General features: G+C 33.8%; 1 protein-coding gene across 2 annotated transcripts in view; it reads left to right on the top strand.

Annotated features, from left to right (window-relative positions):
* The window catches only part of inpp5a (inositol polyphosphate-5-phosphatase A), a 175,473-nt gene that overhangs the window by 106,091 nt on the left and 49,732 nt on the right, over nucleotides 1–19,650 (top strand). For both annotated transcript variants that reach the window (XM_067385695.1, XM_067385696.1), the window contains 3 exons: nucleotides 5,949–6,001; nucleotides 8,966–9,085; nucleotides 18,647–18,731. In XM_067385695.1, the coding sequence (XP_067241796.1) occupies nucleotides 5,949–6,001; nucleotides 8,966–9,085; nucleotides 18,647–18,731 (258 nt within the window). The remainder of the gene's footprint in view (nucleotides 1–5,948; nucleotides 6,002–8,965; nucleotides 9,086–18,646; nucleotides 18,732–19,650) is intronic.

Below are 19,650 nucleotides of genomic sequence, written 5' to 3'. Positions count from 1 at the left end.
AATAGTCCGTTTGATGTTTGATGAGATTTATTATGGCTAGATCCAGATTACATAATCAGATTCCAAAAGAAGGTTTTCGTAATTAGATTAATATTACATTTTAAAATACTCAATCAGTTACTGTTTCATTGATTACATGATTACAAAGTTTTATGTGTCATGTCTTCGTCATATCCAGTGACCTTTCCTAATTATTGATTCTGGAAATTTAGACAAAAATATTTAAAATCTGGGAGATATTGGCTGTGTGCTGTTTTCATGTTTATTAATGTTTGTTCATGTAATGCAGGAATCCACAAACGTTTTTGTCAACTGAACCCCTTTGAGCTAAAATATTTACTTTAAGTCCCTTGAGATTTTAAATGAATATTTCCATAATTTTCAAAACACTTTTATTTTATTTTATATTTTGTTATTTTATTTTTATTTATTTTTTCATTGTTATGACTAAATTAATTGTTAACTTTTCATCAACTCACAAACCCCAGTTTGGGAAACCCTAATAATGTTTTATTTTATTTTGTTATTTATTTATTTATTTATTATAATAAATATTATTTTAATTGTTTTATTGTTATGACTAAATTAATTATTTATAATAAAACCCAGTTTTTTAAAATTTGATTTTGTTTTATTTTGTGTTTTTTATTTATATTTTTTTGTAATTTAATTTAATATTGTTTATTTAATGTTTTTCATTGTTATGACTAAATTAATTATTAACACATTGTTAGGACTTAATGAATTATCTTTTCCTCAACTCACAAACCCCAGTTTGGGAAACCCAAATAATATTTTATTTGATTTTGTTTTTTATTAATTTATTTATTTTTTTAATATTTTTATTTAAATTTGTTGATTGTTATGACTAAATTAATTATTAGTTTTTCATCAACCCACGAACTCCAGTTTGGAAAACTGTAATAATATTTTAATTTAATTTTATTTTATTATATTTTATTTTTAATTTAATTTTTAATTTAATATTTAATTTAATTTCATTTCATTTCATTTCATTTCATTTCATTTCATTTCACATAGTTAGGACTGAATTAATTATTAGCTTTTCATCAACTCACAAACCCCAGTTTTGGAAACCCTAACATAATGGATTTTTTTTAATGCACTACATGTTGTTAATATTGTTTCAAGTATGGGTTACCATACTTCACATGCCACTGGCACTTTACAAATGAGTTAGGTCAAAAGTAATCAGAATAGTAATAAACAGATTATGCTGCTAACTACAATATTCCATATGTAATTTGTAATCAACACACTACATCTTCAAAATAATCTACCCATCACTGTCTATGAGTCATTTGAGGAGTTTCAGATGGCGAACAGCAGTTTCACGTCAGATCTGTTACTATAACATGTTTTAACTGGACTGACCAATCAGCTTTCAGGAATCTGCTGCATAAGGCCGTTTTTCTAATGCGGAGCTTCAGTAAATAAAATCAGGACACGCTTCAGTTTCCCGAGCTGCTTCATCAATAAACTGTCAGTCTGTCAAACATCTCAATGACATCACTTACATTTCCTCGTTTGATTGACAGCCCAGTGGTTTTACCAGCAGCCAATCAGAAATAAAGCAGTCCTGAGCCGTTATATGTAGTGTGTGTTTGTACCCTTGACTAATCACTAAACTAAAGATCATTTTTACCTTCTCGTAGCTCGGTGACCCCATCTCCCCTTTAGGGCCCCATCTCGTGAGTTATGGCTTTAAGTGACAATATTAATTTAAAAGCTGAATAAGAGAGAACCCGTCGAACAACGGTGGAGCTGATGGATTTTGTCACATTGCTGCCTTCAGTCGATCACTCCTGCTGGTCCCTGTTATTAGTGTAAGAGAAGCTTTCTGATTCGTAGAGTCTTTTGCAGGGTGTTTGATTTCAGAACCGTGACAGAAAGTACTTGTTAAACTCTTTTTGCAAGCTTTCTTTTTGCCTGTTCAAGGTCAACATATACAACATATACAGGTGCTGGTCATATAATTAGAATATCATCAAAAAGTGTATTTATTTCACTAATTCCATTCAAAAAGTGAAACTTGTATATTATATTCATTCATTACACACAGACTGATATATTTCATATGTTTATTTCTTTTAATTTTGATGATTATAACTGACAACTAAGGAAAATCCCAAATTCAGTATCTCAGAAAATTAGAATATTACTTAAGACCAATACAAAGAAAGAATTTTTAGAAATCTTGGCCAACTGAAAAGTATGAACATGAAAAGTATGAGCATGTACAGCACTCAATACTTAGTTGGGGCTCCTTTTGCCTGAATTACTGCAGCAATGCAGCGTGGCATGGAGTCCATCAGTCTGTGGCCTTCAGCTCTTCTGCATTGTTGGGTCTGGCATATCGCATCTTCCTCTTCACAATACCCCATAGATTTTCTATTTGTTTGCTGGCCTATTAAGAACAGGGAAACCATGGTCCTGAAACCAAGTACTGGTAGCTTTGGCACTGTGTGCAGGTGCCAAGTCCTGTTGGAAAATGAAATCTGCATCTCCATAAAGTTGGTCAGCAGCAGGAAGCATGAAGTGCTCTAAAACTTCCTTGTATACGGCTGCGTTGACCTTGGACCTCAGAAAACACAGTGGACCAACACCAGCAGATGACATGGCACCCCAAACCATCACTGACTGTGGAAACTTTACACTGGACCTAAAGCAACGTGGATTGTGTGCCTCTCCTCTCTTCCTCCAGACTCTGGGACCCTGATTTCCAAAGGAAATGCAAAATTTACTTTCATCAGAGAACATAACCACTCAGCAGCAGTCCAGTCTTTTTTGTCTTTAGACGCTTCTGACGCTGTCTGTTGTTCACGAGTGGCTTGACACAAGGATTGCGACAGCTGAAACCCATGTCTTGCATACGTCTGTGCGTAGTGGTTCTTGAAGCACTGACTCCAGCTGCAGTCCACTCTTTGTGAATCTCCCCCACATTTTTGAATGTGTTTTGTTTCACGATCCTCTCCAGAGTGCGGTTATCCCTATTGCTTGTACACTTTTTTCTACCACATCTTTTCCTTCCCTTCGCCTCTCTATTAATGCGCTTGGACACAGAGCTCTGTGAACAGCCAGCCTCTTTTGCAATTACCTTTTGTGTCTTGCACTCCTTGTGCAAGGTGTCAATGGTTGTCTTTTGGACAACTGTCAAGTCAGCAGTCTTCCCCATGATTGTGTAGCCTACAGAACTAGACTGAGACACCATTTAAAGGCCTTTGCAGGTGTTTTGAGTTAATTAGCTGATTAGAGTGTGGCACCAGGTGTCTTCAATATTGAACCTTTTCACAATATTCTAATTTTCTGAGATACTGAATTTGGGATTTTCCTTAGTTGTCAGTTATAATCATCAAAATTAAAAGAAATAAACATTTGAAATGTATGTCTGTGTGTAATTAATGAATGAATATAATATACTTTCACTTTTTGAATGGAATTAGTGAAATAAATCAACTTTTTGATGATTTTTTAATTATATGACCAGCACCTGTACAACCATTTGCACTGTCACTGGATTTAAAGTGAGCTCAGATCTCATTTAGGTCAACAAAGACAATAGGCTTCAGTTTTTATTTTATTTTATTTTATTTTATTTTATTTTATTTTATTTTATTTTATTTATTTCATTGTACTATATTTTTATTATATAATTCTATTTTTTATTTCATTGGATGTTTTTTTATATAATCATATTCAATTAAATAATATTAAATTTTATATATATATATATATATATATGTATATATGTATATATATATATATATATATATATATATATGATATATATGATATATATGATATATATATATATATATATATATATATATATATATATATATAATTTGAATTTATTGTGCTATTGTAATATATTTCGGTTGTATTTTGTTTACTTTGACATTACATACAAGAGTGAGTCCAGTTAAACCTTAAATTAAAAAAGTATTTATTTTAATGCATGAATTGATAGAAGACCCCCAAATTTGAGCCATAAAAGTGATCGGCAGCACAAGTAAAGCAGAGTTGACTCCTGAGCTGATCTCAGTTCAGTTTGATTGGTGGATCTGTAAGCTTCCACATGCCGGTCATGAAATGAATGGTGTGAGTTTGTCAGTGTCCAGGATTTGAGCCGTTTTCACCCATAGTTCACTGCTTTGGTCCAGTGTGAAAGCACCATAGGAACATGTTGTCCTTCACCCGGCAGCTGCAGTGGATGATGTCTTATTTAATCTGAGGCGGATGATAGAACAGAGACAGATGGGGGGTTTCTGTGCTGGTCTTCATCAATCACCGCTCGTGTTTATTAGTTATTACTCAGGCTGTGTTTGTGTCTGTGCGGCTCTATGGGAGCGTGTGGCCCGTGGACCCAGCTGCGGCTGTTATTTATGAGACGGTGCAGATCTCTCAAGCACAGTGGCAGAAAGGTCAGCGGATAAGAGCGTTCTGGAGAAGCGGCCCGATCCGCCCTCACCGGACCGTGACATGTCTGACTTTTGATAGAGGGTGAATCGCCCAATGGACGCCAGAGATGAGATTATGTGCTGCTCCCGTAGACCTCACGCTCCACGTTCACGTGGTTTGCTGTCTCTCGGGTGTGTTCGTACAGGCCGCTGGTCACAGTGACCCGCCGCTGGTGTCCGTTCATCACTGTCGCCTCCTGCATGCCGTGACCTTTCTAGTGTACATCGGCAGTGACCCGTCCATATTTCTGTTAATTTTTAAAGGAATAGTTTATTTTTTAATTTTATTTTATTCATTTTATTTGATCTAATTTAATCTTATTTTAATGGGTTATTGTTTTCAGATATTTTATTAGTTTAGATCTTATTTTATTTAGATCTTATTTTATTTTATTTGCCCTTATTTTATTGATTATTATTTTATAAACTTTATTTTATTTATTTTTATGTATTTTTTTTAAATTTTATTATCTTATTTTACTTAATTAGCTCTTATTTTATTTCATTTTTATTTTATAATCTTATTTTATTTCATTTTATTATTTTATTTGACTTAATTAGCTCTTTTTTTTTTTCAATGACTATTTGCCAATATTGTTTTTTGTCCATATTTAAATTATATATATATATATATATATATATATATATATATATATATATATATATATATATATATATATATATATATATATATATATATATATATATTTTTTTTTTTTTTTTTTTTTTTAAATATAACTTTTTTTGGGGTTATTTTTTTAACCTAATGTATGCATATATTGTGTTTTCTGTCCAAGCACTTGAATAATCACATGTGTGTATGTTTGTAGTGTATTTGTAGAGTGCTGTTATCTGACCCGCTGTAAGAAATGGAAATGATTTTCTCTTGAGAAAATGTCTGTTATTGACATCATACGCTCAGCCTTGCTGTAGCTTACAGATTAATTCAAGTATGCAAATGCAATTGAATTTGATACAGTTAATCTTGTCCTAATGCCGGCTGAAAGATGTGAGGAGCAATCAAATCTCTCTCAGGCCTTTAATTTGCATCAGAGTTTTTAAATAAAATTAGTCAATTTGTAATTATGTGACCCGGCCGGTAATTAGTTTATTCATCGCTGCAGTTAACTCCCCATTACACATCTCAGAGAGAGAGAGAGGGAGAGGGAGAGAGGGAGGAGGATATTTATTTATTTTTCTCTGCATTGGTAATAAGGACACTCGCAGCATCAATTTGTCTCTCATTTAATAAGGTTCAGAGTCATGTGAGTGAGATCAGCCTCCTGATTGGTCCATTTACTGCAGGATCTGCTGCAGAACTGCAGGACACATACTATATCTCAATCAACCTTTCATGAGAAATCAAAGATTTCTTGAACATTTGATCTTGGGTTTGAATTCAGAACAGTGACAGAAAGTACTTGCTGAACTCTTTGTTTAATAGCTTTGTTTTTTCTCTTCCTGCAGTGCAAGTGGTCCAGAAAAGGCTTCATCAGAACCCGATGGGCCCTGGGTGACTGGTGAGTTCCTCCTTCACGTCCTAGTCCTCCTAAACCAGCTGAATCCGGCTCATACTTACAGAGAGAGTGATGCTTATATCCGAGCCTCAAGGCTTCACTTCTGACCATAAACTATTACTAAACCTTTAAAACACTGTATTCATAATTATATAATGTGATGACTGAGCCAAATGTGCATGTGCAAATCAAAACCAAGTGGTTTAAAGGAGCGCTTCAATAAAACACACAAAAAAAAAAAAAAAAAGAAAATGTCAATATAAAACACTTTGTAGAAATGTTTTTTAATATAAATTTAAAATAAAATAAATAAAAACAATTAAAATAAAACACTTACTAAAAATACAATACAAATAAAATAAATAATTTAAAATAAAAGCAATAAAAATAAAACAAAATATATATTTTAAATAAATATAATAAATAATTTAAAATAGAATTAAAATAAAGCACTAACTAAAACGTGTTTTTTAATTAATAAAAATAATTTAAACAATAAAAAGACTAAAATTATTATTTTTTTAAAAAAATTCAAATAAAATAAAATATAAAATAAGTCAAAATAAAAGCACTTACTAAGCATATAAAATCTTTTTTATTAAAATATAATAGTTTACAATTGAAACAAATAAAGCACTTACTACAAATAATTTAAAATAAAAACACTAAAAATAAGTCTCTAAAAATGTTTTTATTTGTTTTTTTTAACTAAATTAAATTCAAATAAAATTAAATAAATCATTTAAAATAGAATCAGTCAAAACAAAACAGTTTAAATGTTTTATTAGTTCACCGATGTGACCATTACGTGACATTAGAAAACTGTGAACGTGTTGTTAAATTATTGAAATATTCATTTTAAATCTCGCAGGGATTTCAAGTACATATTAGCTCAAAGGGGTCTGGATGACAAAAAAAAGAAAGAAAGAAAAGAAATAAAGAAACATTTTGGAATCCCGTAAATACACTATAATTCTTAAAACCATTAATTATTTAAAGCCATAGTTTTTTGTTCTGTTCAACTTTAAAGAGTTAATTCTGTATGCAAATGTGCAGTTTGAATGCTTTCATAATTAATAATGCTTGTGGCTGCACAGAAAGTGTTGTTCAGATCTTCATCAGGCAGTGATGCTCAAAACGTTTACTGCTGTCTCTGGCTTGAGTTTGTTCGAAGCGCCTCATTAACACACCTCAGGTTACTGCGGGAGAACTGGACCTGTAAGAAGTCACCGTGAGTCACTTCAGATACAACTTTCTGCTAAATGACTAACCGTTCTTTTATCTGGACCGATGTTTTTTTTTTTGTTTGTTTTTTTTTCCTGCGAACTACAGCTGCAGGAGTTTCTATGGTCTGAACCGCAGGATTAGATTAAAGCTAATCACGTTAGCCAAGCAGTTCCATATGACAGATGACACAAAACATTACATGCAATTGAACCTGTGCGGAATGAATCAAAGGTTCCCTCCGCAGGGAATCGGACAGAGAGAGAGAGGCTAATTTAATAGAAGGATGACACGAGAACAAGAACGCTCGAGGCTAGACCGAGGGCCTGAAGGAGGGATGACACGAGAAGAAGGTAATGAAAAGGTGACGGAGGTGTAACAGGCTTAGTCACGCTGGGATTGTGTCACTTTTAAACGGGTTACTGCTCTCAGTGGCAGCTACTAACTCAGATGGCCTGCTCCAATTCATTAGCTGTTCATTTCAGTGGTTTCAGTGATTATTGAACTAAGGAACGGATAGACATGAACATGCTTCATTTACATATTAATCAGTGAGCAGATCCAGGTTTGTGGACACTTTCTGTGAAGCCTGCGTTTATAATACTGTACATTATGAAGGTATTCCTTTACGTCAATCTTTAATGAAAGATGTAATAAAAAATCGAATATTCTTGTGAAATAAAATAAAATAAAATAAATAAATAAAAACAACTAAATAACAATCAAAATAAAACTAAATACAAATAACTGAAAAAAAATCAATCAAAATAAATGCTTATTTAAAATGCTTACTAAAATTTGATTTTAAAAGCAATCTAAATAAATTGCTTACTAAATATATATTTTTTTATGAAAATAAAATAATTTATAATAAAAGTGATCAAAATAAAACACACAAAAAAGAATAAAATAATGTAAAATAAAAAAATCATATAAAGATGAAAAAACCACTTACTAAATATAAAAATAATAAATTTAATTTAATAAATTTAAGTAAAATAAATAATTGAAAATAAAATATGCAAAATAAAATGCTTAATAAAAAATATATATTATAAATAAATTAAAATAAAATAATTTAAAATAAAAGCATTTTAAAAATTTCCAAAAATTATGATTTTTTAAATAAAAATATATGATTGAAAATAAAAACAAAATCAAAATAAAAGGCTTACTACAAATATTTTTTTAAATTAAAATAAAATAATGTAATAAATAAAACAAAATAGAATAAAATGATTGAAAATAAAAACAATCAAAATTAAACACAACATTTTTTCATCAAATTAATAAAAATAACTTAAAATAAAAGTGAAATAAATAATTTAAAATAAAAACAATCAAAATTAAACACTAAAAAATAAATAAAATAAAAATAACTTAAAATAAAAGTAAAATAAATAATTAAAAATAAAATCAGTAAAAATAAAAATAAATAAATACATAAACAAATAAAAACAATCAAAATAATACACTTACTAAAAATATATATTTTTTTAAAGTAAAGCAAAATAAATTAAAATAAAATCAATAATAATAATAAAAAAAAAAATCACAAAACACTTACTAAAAAGTGCATACTGCATGTCACGTCCATGTCATCTGTTAACCAACATTATGGAATTGTGAATGTGTTGTTAAAGGTTGCTCTACTGCTACATGAACGTAGTTAATGACGTTTACTAAGTTTGTTGGTTGTGTTAAAGGTTTTCCCCCTTATTCCGTCTCTTTCTCTTTCCTCAGTGCCTTTGACCTGGTGAACATCCACCTGTTCCATGATGCGTCTAATTTGGTGGCGTGGGAAAAGAGTCCCTCGGTGTACTCAGGCACGCGGCAGAAAGCGCTCGGCTTTGTGCTGGACAGGTGAGGAACGCGCACACGCTTGTGTGTGTGTGTGTGTGTGTCAATCTTCTGAAAGCTTGCAGTGAAACGTCCATCCACTTTGAATAAATGCATGCAAACACTCCGCATACGCTATCAAGCAATCGGACGTCTCATGAATTATGTGCCACTTTTATGTCTCAAAGATCATATTTTTCCACTCACGCCTTCGGTTTCTTATCCAATGAGAGGCAGGAGCAGCTCTAATGGACAACCCAGCTGAAGTGCTTTGGGAACACAGGTTTTATTATGCCATCATTTACTGTGATTTACCGCCATAATGAAGTTTAAAAAGGACCTTTCTTGTTGCTTACATTGAGGATTTTAACTGTATTTTTAGCTCTTTTGTCACCTTGGGCTTGATTTATAGGGTCCTATGATTTTCTTGATATGGAAAACATGGATGGAATCAAGTCATATAAATGGAATTTACAGTACAACACGGATTGTCATGGAATTTGGCAAAATTTGGATGAATAACTCAAAAGTAGGGCTGTAAATATAGACTGCTACTGCAAATGCCATTTTTGTTCTACTTTTAATCATTAAAAAAAAAATAGTTTCACAATTTCAATTAATTAGACATACTTTTTGATTACTAAAATTTAATTTGAGCATTAAAATGGAATTCAGAAAAATGTAAACGGGAAAAAAACTGAATTTGGCAAAAAATAAAGTAGATTTATATTCATCTCATAAATACTTAATCCAAGCACTTGTTTTCCTCTGATAAAATAATATTCTCCAAGTCTCGTCTTCCCAGATATGTCTTGTATTAAATAGGCATTTTTGTTAAACTTTTTTTGTAAAAAAATGTTTTTTGTTAAGTTGTATTATCCGGAATTATATTCATTAAAGGTGTGATGGGTAATTTGAGCATTTTTGTTAAAATGGAAAAAATAAAACTGATTAGTATTCATCTCATAAATACTTTAATAAGTACTGTAATAGGTAAAAATAAAATCCTCTTGTAATGATAGCGAAGTTTTTTCTCGCGGTTATAAGAGGAGGAATCCATCCGCTCCAGGAGCCCTGAAAGTTGAACGTTGAGGTGTGTTTGGACACGGCCGCTGTGAACGTCTGAATTCAGATCCGGACCGCCGGCGCGAGGACGTCCCCTCGAGTGGGAAACACCTTCCCCCAAACCAGTGAATAATGCTAGGCTCTTTTCAGCGCCGCCACTAACCTTTTGGCAGCCACCAGTAAAGTCTATTCTCCTGTTGTGATCGGGGAGGACAATGTGGCTGAACAGCCTTTTGAATTGAGCCGCTACCTCCAACAGTGTCGCCATTCAGCGCTCGGTTGGGAACCGACTTTCAGGCCCATTGTCCGTGGCGCTGTAACTTCTACCCCAGAGAGAAAGTCGAACCTCCCCCTACACTCAAACTCTTCCAGTTTCTCTTTCCCTCATGCATTCAACTCGTTTTTAACCTTTTCCCCAGGTGGAGCTAATGATGCGGTTACGGTTCTGTATCTCTGTTTGCATTAACAGCCGAGCGCCGCTTATCTGTCGAGCGTTTCCAGAACAAAACTGAAGCGCTCTCTTCATTCTGTGTGGTCACTGTTTGCTATGCAGAACTGTGCATGTGCAGCTGAACAAAAATATGTTCTAAGAATGCATTACGTTATTTCTGAATGTTGTCCAAATGTTTTAAAAATGTTTTTTCTGGGTTATTCAAACTTTATGGGCACATTCCATTTTATTTTTCAAACATGTGAATGTTACTTTTGAATATTCTCTGAACATTCCGAAACAAGTAGTAACATTTAAAAATTACATTTCATTTCAGAGAAAACATTCCAGATGTTACAATGTTACATTTCAAAGAAAATGCTCCAGATGTTACAATGTTACATTTCAGAGAAAATGCTCCAGATGTTACGTTACATTTCAGAGAAAACATTCCGGATGTTACAATGTAAAATTTCAAAGAAAACATTCCGGATGTTACAATGTTACATCTGAGAGAAAACGTTCCAGATGTTACAATGTTACTTTTCAGAGAAAACTCTCTAGATGTTACATTACATTTCTGAGAAAATGTTCCAGATGTTACAATGTTACATTTCAGAGAAAACGCTCCAGATGTAACAATGTTACATTTAAGAGAAAATGTTCCAGATGTTACAATGTTACATTTTAGAGAAAGCATTCCAGATGTTAAAATGTTACATTACAGAGAAAACGTTCCAGATGTCACAGTTACATTTCAGAGAAAACATTCCAGATGTTACAATGTTACATTTCAAAGAAAACACTCTAGATGTTACAATGTTACATTTTAGAGACAACATTCCAGATGTTATAATGTTATATTACAGAGAAAACGTTCCAGATGTCACAAGGTTACATTTCAGAGAAAATGTTTTTGTGCTAACACTTTGAGAACATTATTAAAGACCAAATAACTTTGAACGAACGTTCTGTTATTTAAGATATTGTTGCCAAAACGTTCTGAGAATGTTCTCTGTTAGCCGGGAAAGCATTCGGTTTCAAAAATATTTAATAATTGGAGCCAAACGGGCAAGTGTTTGCGCGATAAAGGAGCATATTTGTCTGGTTTTGACGCATCCGAGCGCGACACAGATCAGGTCCTGGTGTCTTTTGTGTGTTCAGATATGTTCCCATTTGCTCTTCCTTTCAGAAGATGTGCTCAGGTTCAGGGCACAGCGGTTTTACATCACAACTGTGAAATCTGGGCTAAAAGAGCCCCTTTGTGCCTGGCTTTTATTTTCACACAAATATAGTCCATTGTCAGGCCGCTGAAGTTAATTTGATCAACATTGGAGACATTTAACTTTTCTGTTCAGTCAAAAGGCTTGTTTCATGCTCATTTTTGGCCCATTGAAAAGCCGTGATTGGCAGAAAAATAATGTTGCCGTTAACAATTCAGGGCAATTAGTTTCCCAGGGGGAAGCGCCGGGCCGCTCTGGCCGCCACACAACTATTCTTTGTCACTTTATGGATGGTCATCAGTCAACTGTCAGGCCGACTCAAAGAGCCTCCCAGCTAAATGTTTCCCTTTTGGCTTTTCCCAGAACAACAGGCTGAAAGGGAAAGAGAGTGAGTGAGAGCTTGTGTGTGTGTGTGTGTGGGGGGGGGGGAGAGAGAGAGAGAGAGAGAGAGAGAGAGAGAGAGAGAGAACCAAATGTGTCAATAAGTGGAAAGTTTTTAACAGGGAAATACAAAACAAAAAGTTCCCCTTTTGTTTTTCACCATGCTTGCTTTCTAGTGAAAAAGAAAACAAGTGTTACAAACCAATATGACTTTTAAATTGCCAATATCGATATCTAGAGAGACCAGTGGCAATAATTCTGATATAATTTAATGATTTACTCAGGATTACTGAAAATAAGTTATTCATTTATTTATTTACACTTTATTTATTTTAAATGTACTTGTTTTGCTAACCCTCAACAAAATAGTATAATAATTATAATATATGTAATACTTTATATTTATAATTATTTATTCCATTCATAAATCTGTTGGTAGATTTCGAGATTGACACTCCTGTTAATTGTTTTATCATCTAAGGAATAATGCAATTTACATTTACTTATTTTGCTAGCGCTTTCATGGCACTTTTAATCACTTTTTTTAAAAAAAATTTTTTTATTAAATGCAAGAAAACAAACACAAACTATTTACATGTATAATGAGACATTCAGATAAGTAACAACCAATAACATCAAATAATAGTAATGATTCTATATATAAATCAGTGTTGCATTTCCTTTGCATAGATTTGAACCCATGACCTTTGCATCACTATGTTACAGTGATGATACTGTACAGTTAATATATATGTTATATATGTTTCTCTTGATGTAAACATAGTTTGATTAGTCATATTGTATCTGTGGTCATGTGGTGTGAAATAGATGCTGCGGTGTGTAAAGTTCACGAGCTGAGCTGAAGGATCCTGCAGATATAGATGCTGGACGGGGATGTGTGGCAGTGATTTGTGGTGTTTTTGTGTCTGTCGCTGGGCTGCTGATGTGTGTTAGTGTGCCGGTTGTGAATGGAGGTATTAGTGTCGATCAGCATTGACTTTGTTAGCTGCCTTCTCACCCTGGGAGGCCCAGAGGTCAAAGGTTAATCAGTCAGCCAGGCCCCTTCACACCCTACACTCATACACATAGCCGCCAACACACTACGAGCACGACCCTCCACACACACACACATTCAGCCTCAGTATTATCTCAGTCTCACAGTTAAACGCTGTCTGAAGCTATAAACGCATTCATACACACCCAGAGCAGTAAGATTCATTTCCTAATGACCCTCCATTCATGTCATTCACAGCGTTCACATGCATGTACGTCAGATCCTAGGTCCAAGTTATCTTTAGCTAAAACTAAAACCATAAACAAATGTTTATTGTAATATTTTTTATACATTTATATAAATAATAGAGGGTATGCATTGACGTCAGTTTCCCATTGGGACATTCCCACCTCAGCTGGACTGAGTGGCAAAACATCCTGCAACATGACTGGATTTATTAGGGGAAACTGTGAAAACTGGAGTAAACAAAATTATTATTTTCTTAAATTAAAGGCAGTTGGACTCAACATTGATCCTCACAACTCACCAAAGATCCAGCAGTCCGTGAACATCGACACGGTTAGGAATCACGATTCAACGCCGAGGAAATATAATGCAAAGCCTGTGACGCTTTATCTGCTAGACAGCCCTATAAACACAATGTAGGTAGATCTAAATCCAGTGTGATCGGATGCAGGTGCGGAAGTGATCAGTCCCAGGAATGCGGGCCTATGGGTAATGGAGTCCAGATAGTATGAGTCAATATTCGAGTGACGGCTCCCTCTGGTGGCCCGGAGGATGCACTGGGGGAGCTTTATTCGTAACACATCCATCCATCCATCCATCCATCCATCCATCCATCCATCCAAACTTAACAGAATATAAGATGGTAATATTTAATTGATAAGTCGTCAATACAATATATGACCGAGGGTATGATTTATTTTCTCCCCGAAATTCAGTATATCTGCCTGTTCTGACACAAAACGGTAACTGCAAATCCATGTTTCTCTTCCTGGAGTCCAGTTGTTTTGCTGCGATCAATGTTCTTGTCTTTGCTGTAGCTTTCAGCAGTCTGTATAAAGATAGCTCCAGTTCCTTGTTGAATCTGTTTGTAGTCAGTCGCACAACTCTTTGCCATTTTAAATGCATATTTTCTGTTTTTTACTACATTCACGCTGAACACCAATGCTGTCAGTCAGTGGGTGTTACCGCAGTGACTCTGCCTACTGTGACATCATGTGCATACCCTCTATATAGATATTTAAATTAATGTTTATTTTTATTTATTTATTTTGTATTACTTATTTCTTATTTTAAACAAGATTAGATATATCTTTTATTTATTTGTTTTTATTTATAATATTTTAAAATATTTTTAAAGTATATTTTGTGCAAAATAGAGATTTTAAAAAGTTTAGGTTTTTTTTTTGTTAAAAGGTGATTTTCACATTTTTGATATCATTTCAGCATATCCCATTACCCCTCATTGACAACACACACATTCTCATACACACATACACCTGACAGTTCCGAGGGAATGTTGTGAACTGCAGCAGTCAGAGGGTGGTCACCTCTGAAGGTCAAAGGTCAGTCCTGAGGCCTCCGGTGGTCCATTGACCCGGCCGTCAGTGAGCACATTCCCCGGAATACCAACATTCTCCCTGGATTCTCCTCCAGTGTGGGACAATAGCTGCATTAGTGCCGTCCAGCTCTTTGTGAGCGTGACTGGTGTCTCCACAGCACCGCTCAATGAGCCGCTTCACACACAGGTGTCTCCAGAAACCGGTCACATGCTTCTACCACCAAACTTTTGAACATAGTTTTCTGGACTTAAAGTAACATGGCTTAGAGATGCATTACTGCATTTTTTTTTTTTTTTTTTTTTTTTCACATTTTCATGGTAAGTTTTTTTTTGTGTGTGTGTGTGTGATTTACAAAAGTAAAAAATGTAATTTAAATAATAATAATAATAATAATAATAAAAATAAATATGTATAAATAAAATTATTTATATAAATATTTGAATAAATATTAAATAGAAATAAATAATAATAAATATTAAAAATATACATATCGTTACAGATGTACATATCATTTTATTTATATATATATATATATATATATATATATATATATATATATATATATATATATATATATATACAAGGTATGTATATATATATATTTCAAATAAAAATAAATTAAATAATAATAATTACTTTGTATTTTTTTAAATGAACATTATATTCAATAATAAATGTCATAAAAATAAATACAAATATACATTTCACTACAGAAACAAACTATATCATAAGTTTTTACAAAATTAATAATAATAGATAAGATGAATAATAAATCTAATAATAATAAATAAATACATTTTTTTTTTACATTATTTATTGGAATTATGGTTGCTAGGGTGTTCTGGGTGGTTGCTAGGTGGTTTCTTCCTGTCTAGTGTGAAAGGTTCCAGCAGCCTCAAGTCTGATCTTAGTTTTTTGCCATATATAAAACTGTGATATTCATTACCCAGTAGGTCCCATAGAATGTGGATATGGTAACTCTGTTGAGTGTAGTGTGTTAGTTCTGTTACAGTGTGTCTGAATGTGTCACGGACCCCCCACCTGACGGCCCATTCACGGCCGCAGCACTGTGTCTAATGTGTGACTCTGTGGGGCCCCCAGGGGCCGGGCTAAAAGTCAGGGCCTCGGCGTGGTGGGTCAGCGCGAGAGCTTTAGGAAATGAGCGTGTAAACAGAGCGTTACCTTCTGACCCGCTGCTCATGACTCCGGTCTGAGGACAAAACCCGGCGGGCCATCGCATTAGACATGCTTATTACTGAGATAAAGCCGCCCGCAGACAGACAGAGAGAGACGGAAAACGCTTTACTAGAGCTCAAAACGCTCTCGTTTCAGACACACTTTATGCACATTGCTGTCTCTCGTTTCACACACAGGTGTCTCCAACAACCAGTCACATGCTTTTACCATGGTATTTTTGAACATTGTTTTCCAGACCTGAAGTAACATAGTTTAAATATGTACTACTGTAGTTTTTGGACTATGGAGTTTTGCACATTTACCGTTTTTTATATATATATTTAATTAGAATTATTTATACAAATTGTTTAATAAATATTAAATAGAAATAATAATAACAAAAATATTAATTTAATTACAAAGATGTATATTATCTTGTAATAATAATAAATAATAATAATAAATAAAATAAAATAAATATATTAATTTAAATTTGTATATTTATATGGAAGTATATAAATATTATTATAATACATATTAAATATAAATAATAAAAATATAAAATTGACTACAGACAAAAAAGTATCTTTTATGTAATTTTTTACAAAATTAAAAATGTAATTTAAATTATTTTTAATTAATTAAATAATAATTATAAATATTTCATTTTATTTTATTTTTATTTATATAAATATTATATTTAAAGGGGACATAATTCACACAGTTTCTGCCAATCTCATGTTACTCTACAACTCCATTGTTTCCTCCTTCTTACTATATATAAATCTCTGAAGAACAGGCCAATCTCAACATAACACCGACTGTAACAGTCGGGATCATTAATATGTACGCCCCCAATATTTGCATATGCCAGCCCATGTTCAAGGCATTAGACAAGGGCAGCCAGTATTAACGTCTGGATCTGTGTACAGCTGAATCATCAGACTAGGTAAGCAAGCAAGAACAGTAATGAAAAATGGCAAATGGAGCAATAATAACTGACATGATATCATGATTACATGATATTTTTAGTGATATTTGTAATATTTGTATTGTCTTTCTAAATGTTTTGTTAGCATGTTGATAATGTACTGTTAAATGTGGTTAAAGTTACCATCGCTTCTTACTGTATTTACAGAGACAAGACTGTCATTATTTTCATTTTTAAACACTTGCAGTCTGTTTAATGCACAAACACAACTTCATTCTTTATAAATCTCTCCAACAGTGTGTAATGTTAGCTTTAGCCACAGAGCACTATCAAACTCATTCAGAATCAAATGTAAACATCCAAATAAATACTATACTCACAGGAATTGATGCATGCAAGCAGCATGAATGACGAACATCTTGTAAAGATCCATTTGAGGGTTATATTAGCTGTGTGAACTTATTTATGCACTGTATAACTGCAGTCATAGTCGAGAGCTCGGGAGGGCAGGGAGCGATTGATTTAAAGGGGCTGCAGCCTGAATCAGTGCATAGTTAATGATGCCCCAAAAATTAATAAAACTTCACAGACACATTCAGGGGACACCTTAGACTTATATTACATCTTTTGAAAAGACGTTCTATGGCACCTTTAAAACTGTGAATATCCCAGTCTAGCCTATGGCTGTAGTGACTGGTGGTTGGGAGATGTCATCTTCTCCCTAAAGTGAAGTGACTTGCTGTCTCACAGAGTCTTCTACATCTTGCCCTTGGTGAAGATCTAAAGTTAATTGTTTCTCTTCTGGGAGAAGTGCCCATACAAGGAATTCCGCCCTTTATGATGTCATACAGGGCCACACACAAAAAAAACGTTACAAAACTTATACGAACCCTGAAGGAGTGTATTTGGCACAAAAATACACTGTCATATGTCCAACTCGATTTTTGAACTCTGTAAACCTCATGTCGTTCCACACCCGTAAGACCTTCGTTCATCTTCAGAACACAAATTAAGATACTTTGATGAAATGTGAGAGCTCTCTGACCCCTCCATAGACAGCAATTTAATGATCACTTTCAAGGCCCAGAAAGGTAGTAAAGACATCTATATTATCTAGCGTGTTCTGAATGGTTACTGTGTTGTTAGGGTTAGAAATGCTTGTGTGTTGTGACTGTGAGCAGGCCTCGGATAGGACTGAAGAAATCAGATCTCATCATTTCTGTTTTACTCGTTTGAGATCATGTCGAGCTGATCCCGAGAGTTGTGCCGAGAGCTTGAGTGCCAATGAAGCTTCAGAGATGTAAAAGTGTGTGTTTTATGAGCGTGGCCGCAGGCAGAGAGGCTTCTCTTTTACGGGGCCATAAATACATTGTTATTAGGTGTTGGGAGTGAGCTGAGATTTATCCCGGCGATTAGCCGGCCTAGCATCCTCTTTCCATTAATCCACACACATACACTCCAGCTCTAATTCTTCATCACTCTCTCAAGTAAATTATTTGCTATGGGGAGTTAATTATCCCTCGTTTAAGGTGCATTTTTTTAAGCGGCCAGAGAGACGTTGCTGAGACCTCTTGAGTTCTGCACTTCATGAATCGTCCCGTGGGATTTGAGAGTGAGCGCAGCGGAAAACGCACTCGAGCAATACGACCCAGAAACATTGTCATTAGTGATTCAGTGTAACATCACTGCCGATCAGCTGTCAATCATCTGTCATTCTCTCACTCACGCACACTCGTCCACTAGGTGGGGCTGCTGTACAGATCATGTCTGACTCTGTGTGTGTCTCAATCTCTCTGCAGGATCACGGATCAGCGGTTCGAGCGACTGCCGTATTTCGTCTTCGGTGACTTTAACTTCAGGTTGGACTCCAAGCAGGTCATTGAGGTCAGTCAAACACTCACAGTGTCTCACACAAGCATGAAACGGTCTCTCATACTCTGGCCGTGTTCACAACAGTGTTCTATCATACTTTTAGAAGTATACCGAAATATGTGACCCACTAAATTTGCTAAAACGTGCAACAGAACACACTGTACAACATTTACTTTTAAGAGTTAAAAAGTTTTTATTTCCAAGATAATTGAACATGCATGTGAAGTCATGTGACAGCGCTGTTGATTACTACCATACTGCTCATATTATCTTTGAAGTGTAGCATATAGGATACTTGTGTGACCTACTGCATTTGCTGAAATGTGCAACTGAACACACCACTTGAGTACCCTAAAATAAATTGTGTCCCACAATGCATTGTGCTAAAAAAAAACATCACCTTGACTTACAAGTTAAAACATTTTGACACAAAATAACATGCCTGTACTGAGGTCATGTGACAACACTGGTTGCATGCTACTATTTGAAACTTTTACTATTGCATTGTGTTTCACATACTTTCTTTAGAAAATCATTCATCCGTGTTGTTGTTTCACATCTCTAGAAGGTGCAGCTTGATTTGTAACACTGTATGAATGAAAATGAAATGACAAGTTGAATTTGAACGCAAACTGGAAAGTTTGGAGTTTGAATCTTTATTTACGATAAAGTATTTTTCTGCACTTAAATGAAATCAGAGTGTTTGCATTTTATTCTAATATTATATTATCTTGCAAAAAATAAAACCTTTTAAATATAATATATATATTGTATATATTCTCTGTATATATTGTATATATATATTGTCTATATTCTATTTTTTTTTTCCAAACTGGAAAGTTTAGAATCTTTGTTTATGATATAGTATTTTTTTTGCACTTAAATGAGATCAGTGTTTGCCATTTTATTCTAATAATACATTATCTTTATA

The sequence above is a fragment of the Chanodichthys erythropterus genome, chromosome 5, assembly GCF_024489055.1.
Source record: "Chanodichthys erythropterus isolate Z2021 chromosome 5, ASM2448905v1, whole genome shotgun sequence".
Taxonomy (NCBI): Eukaryota; Metazoa; Chordata; class Actinopteri; order Cypriniformes; family Xenocyprididae; genus Chanodichthys; species Chanodichthys erythropterus.
This window is presented reverse-complemented; position numbering and strand designations above follow the sequence as displayed.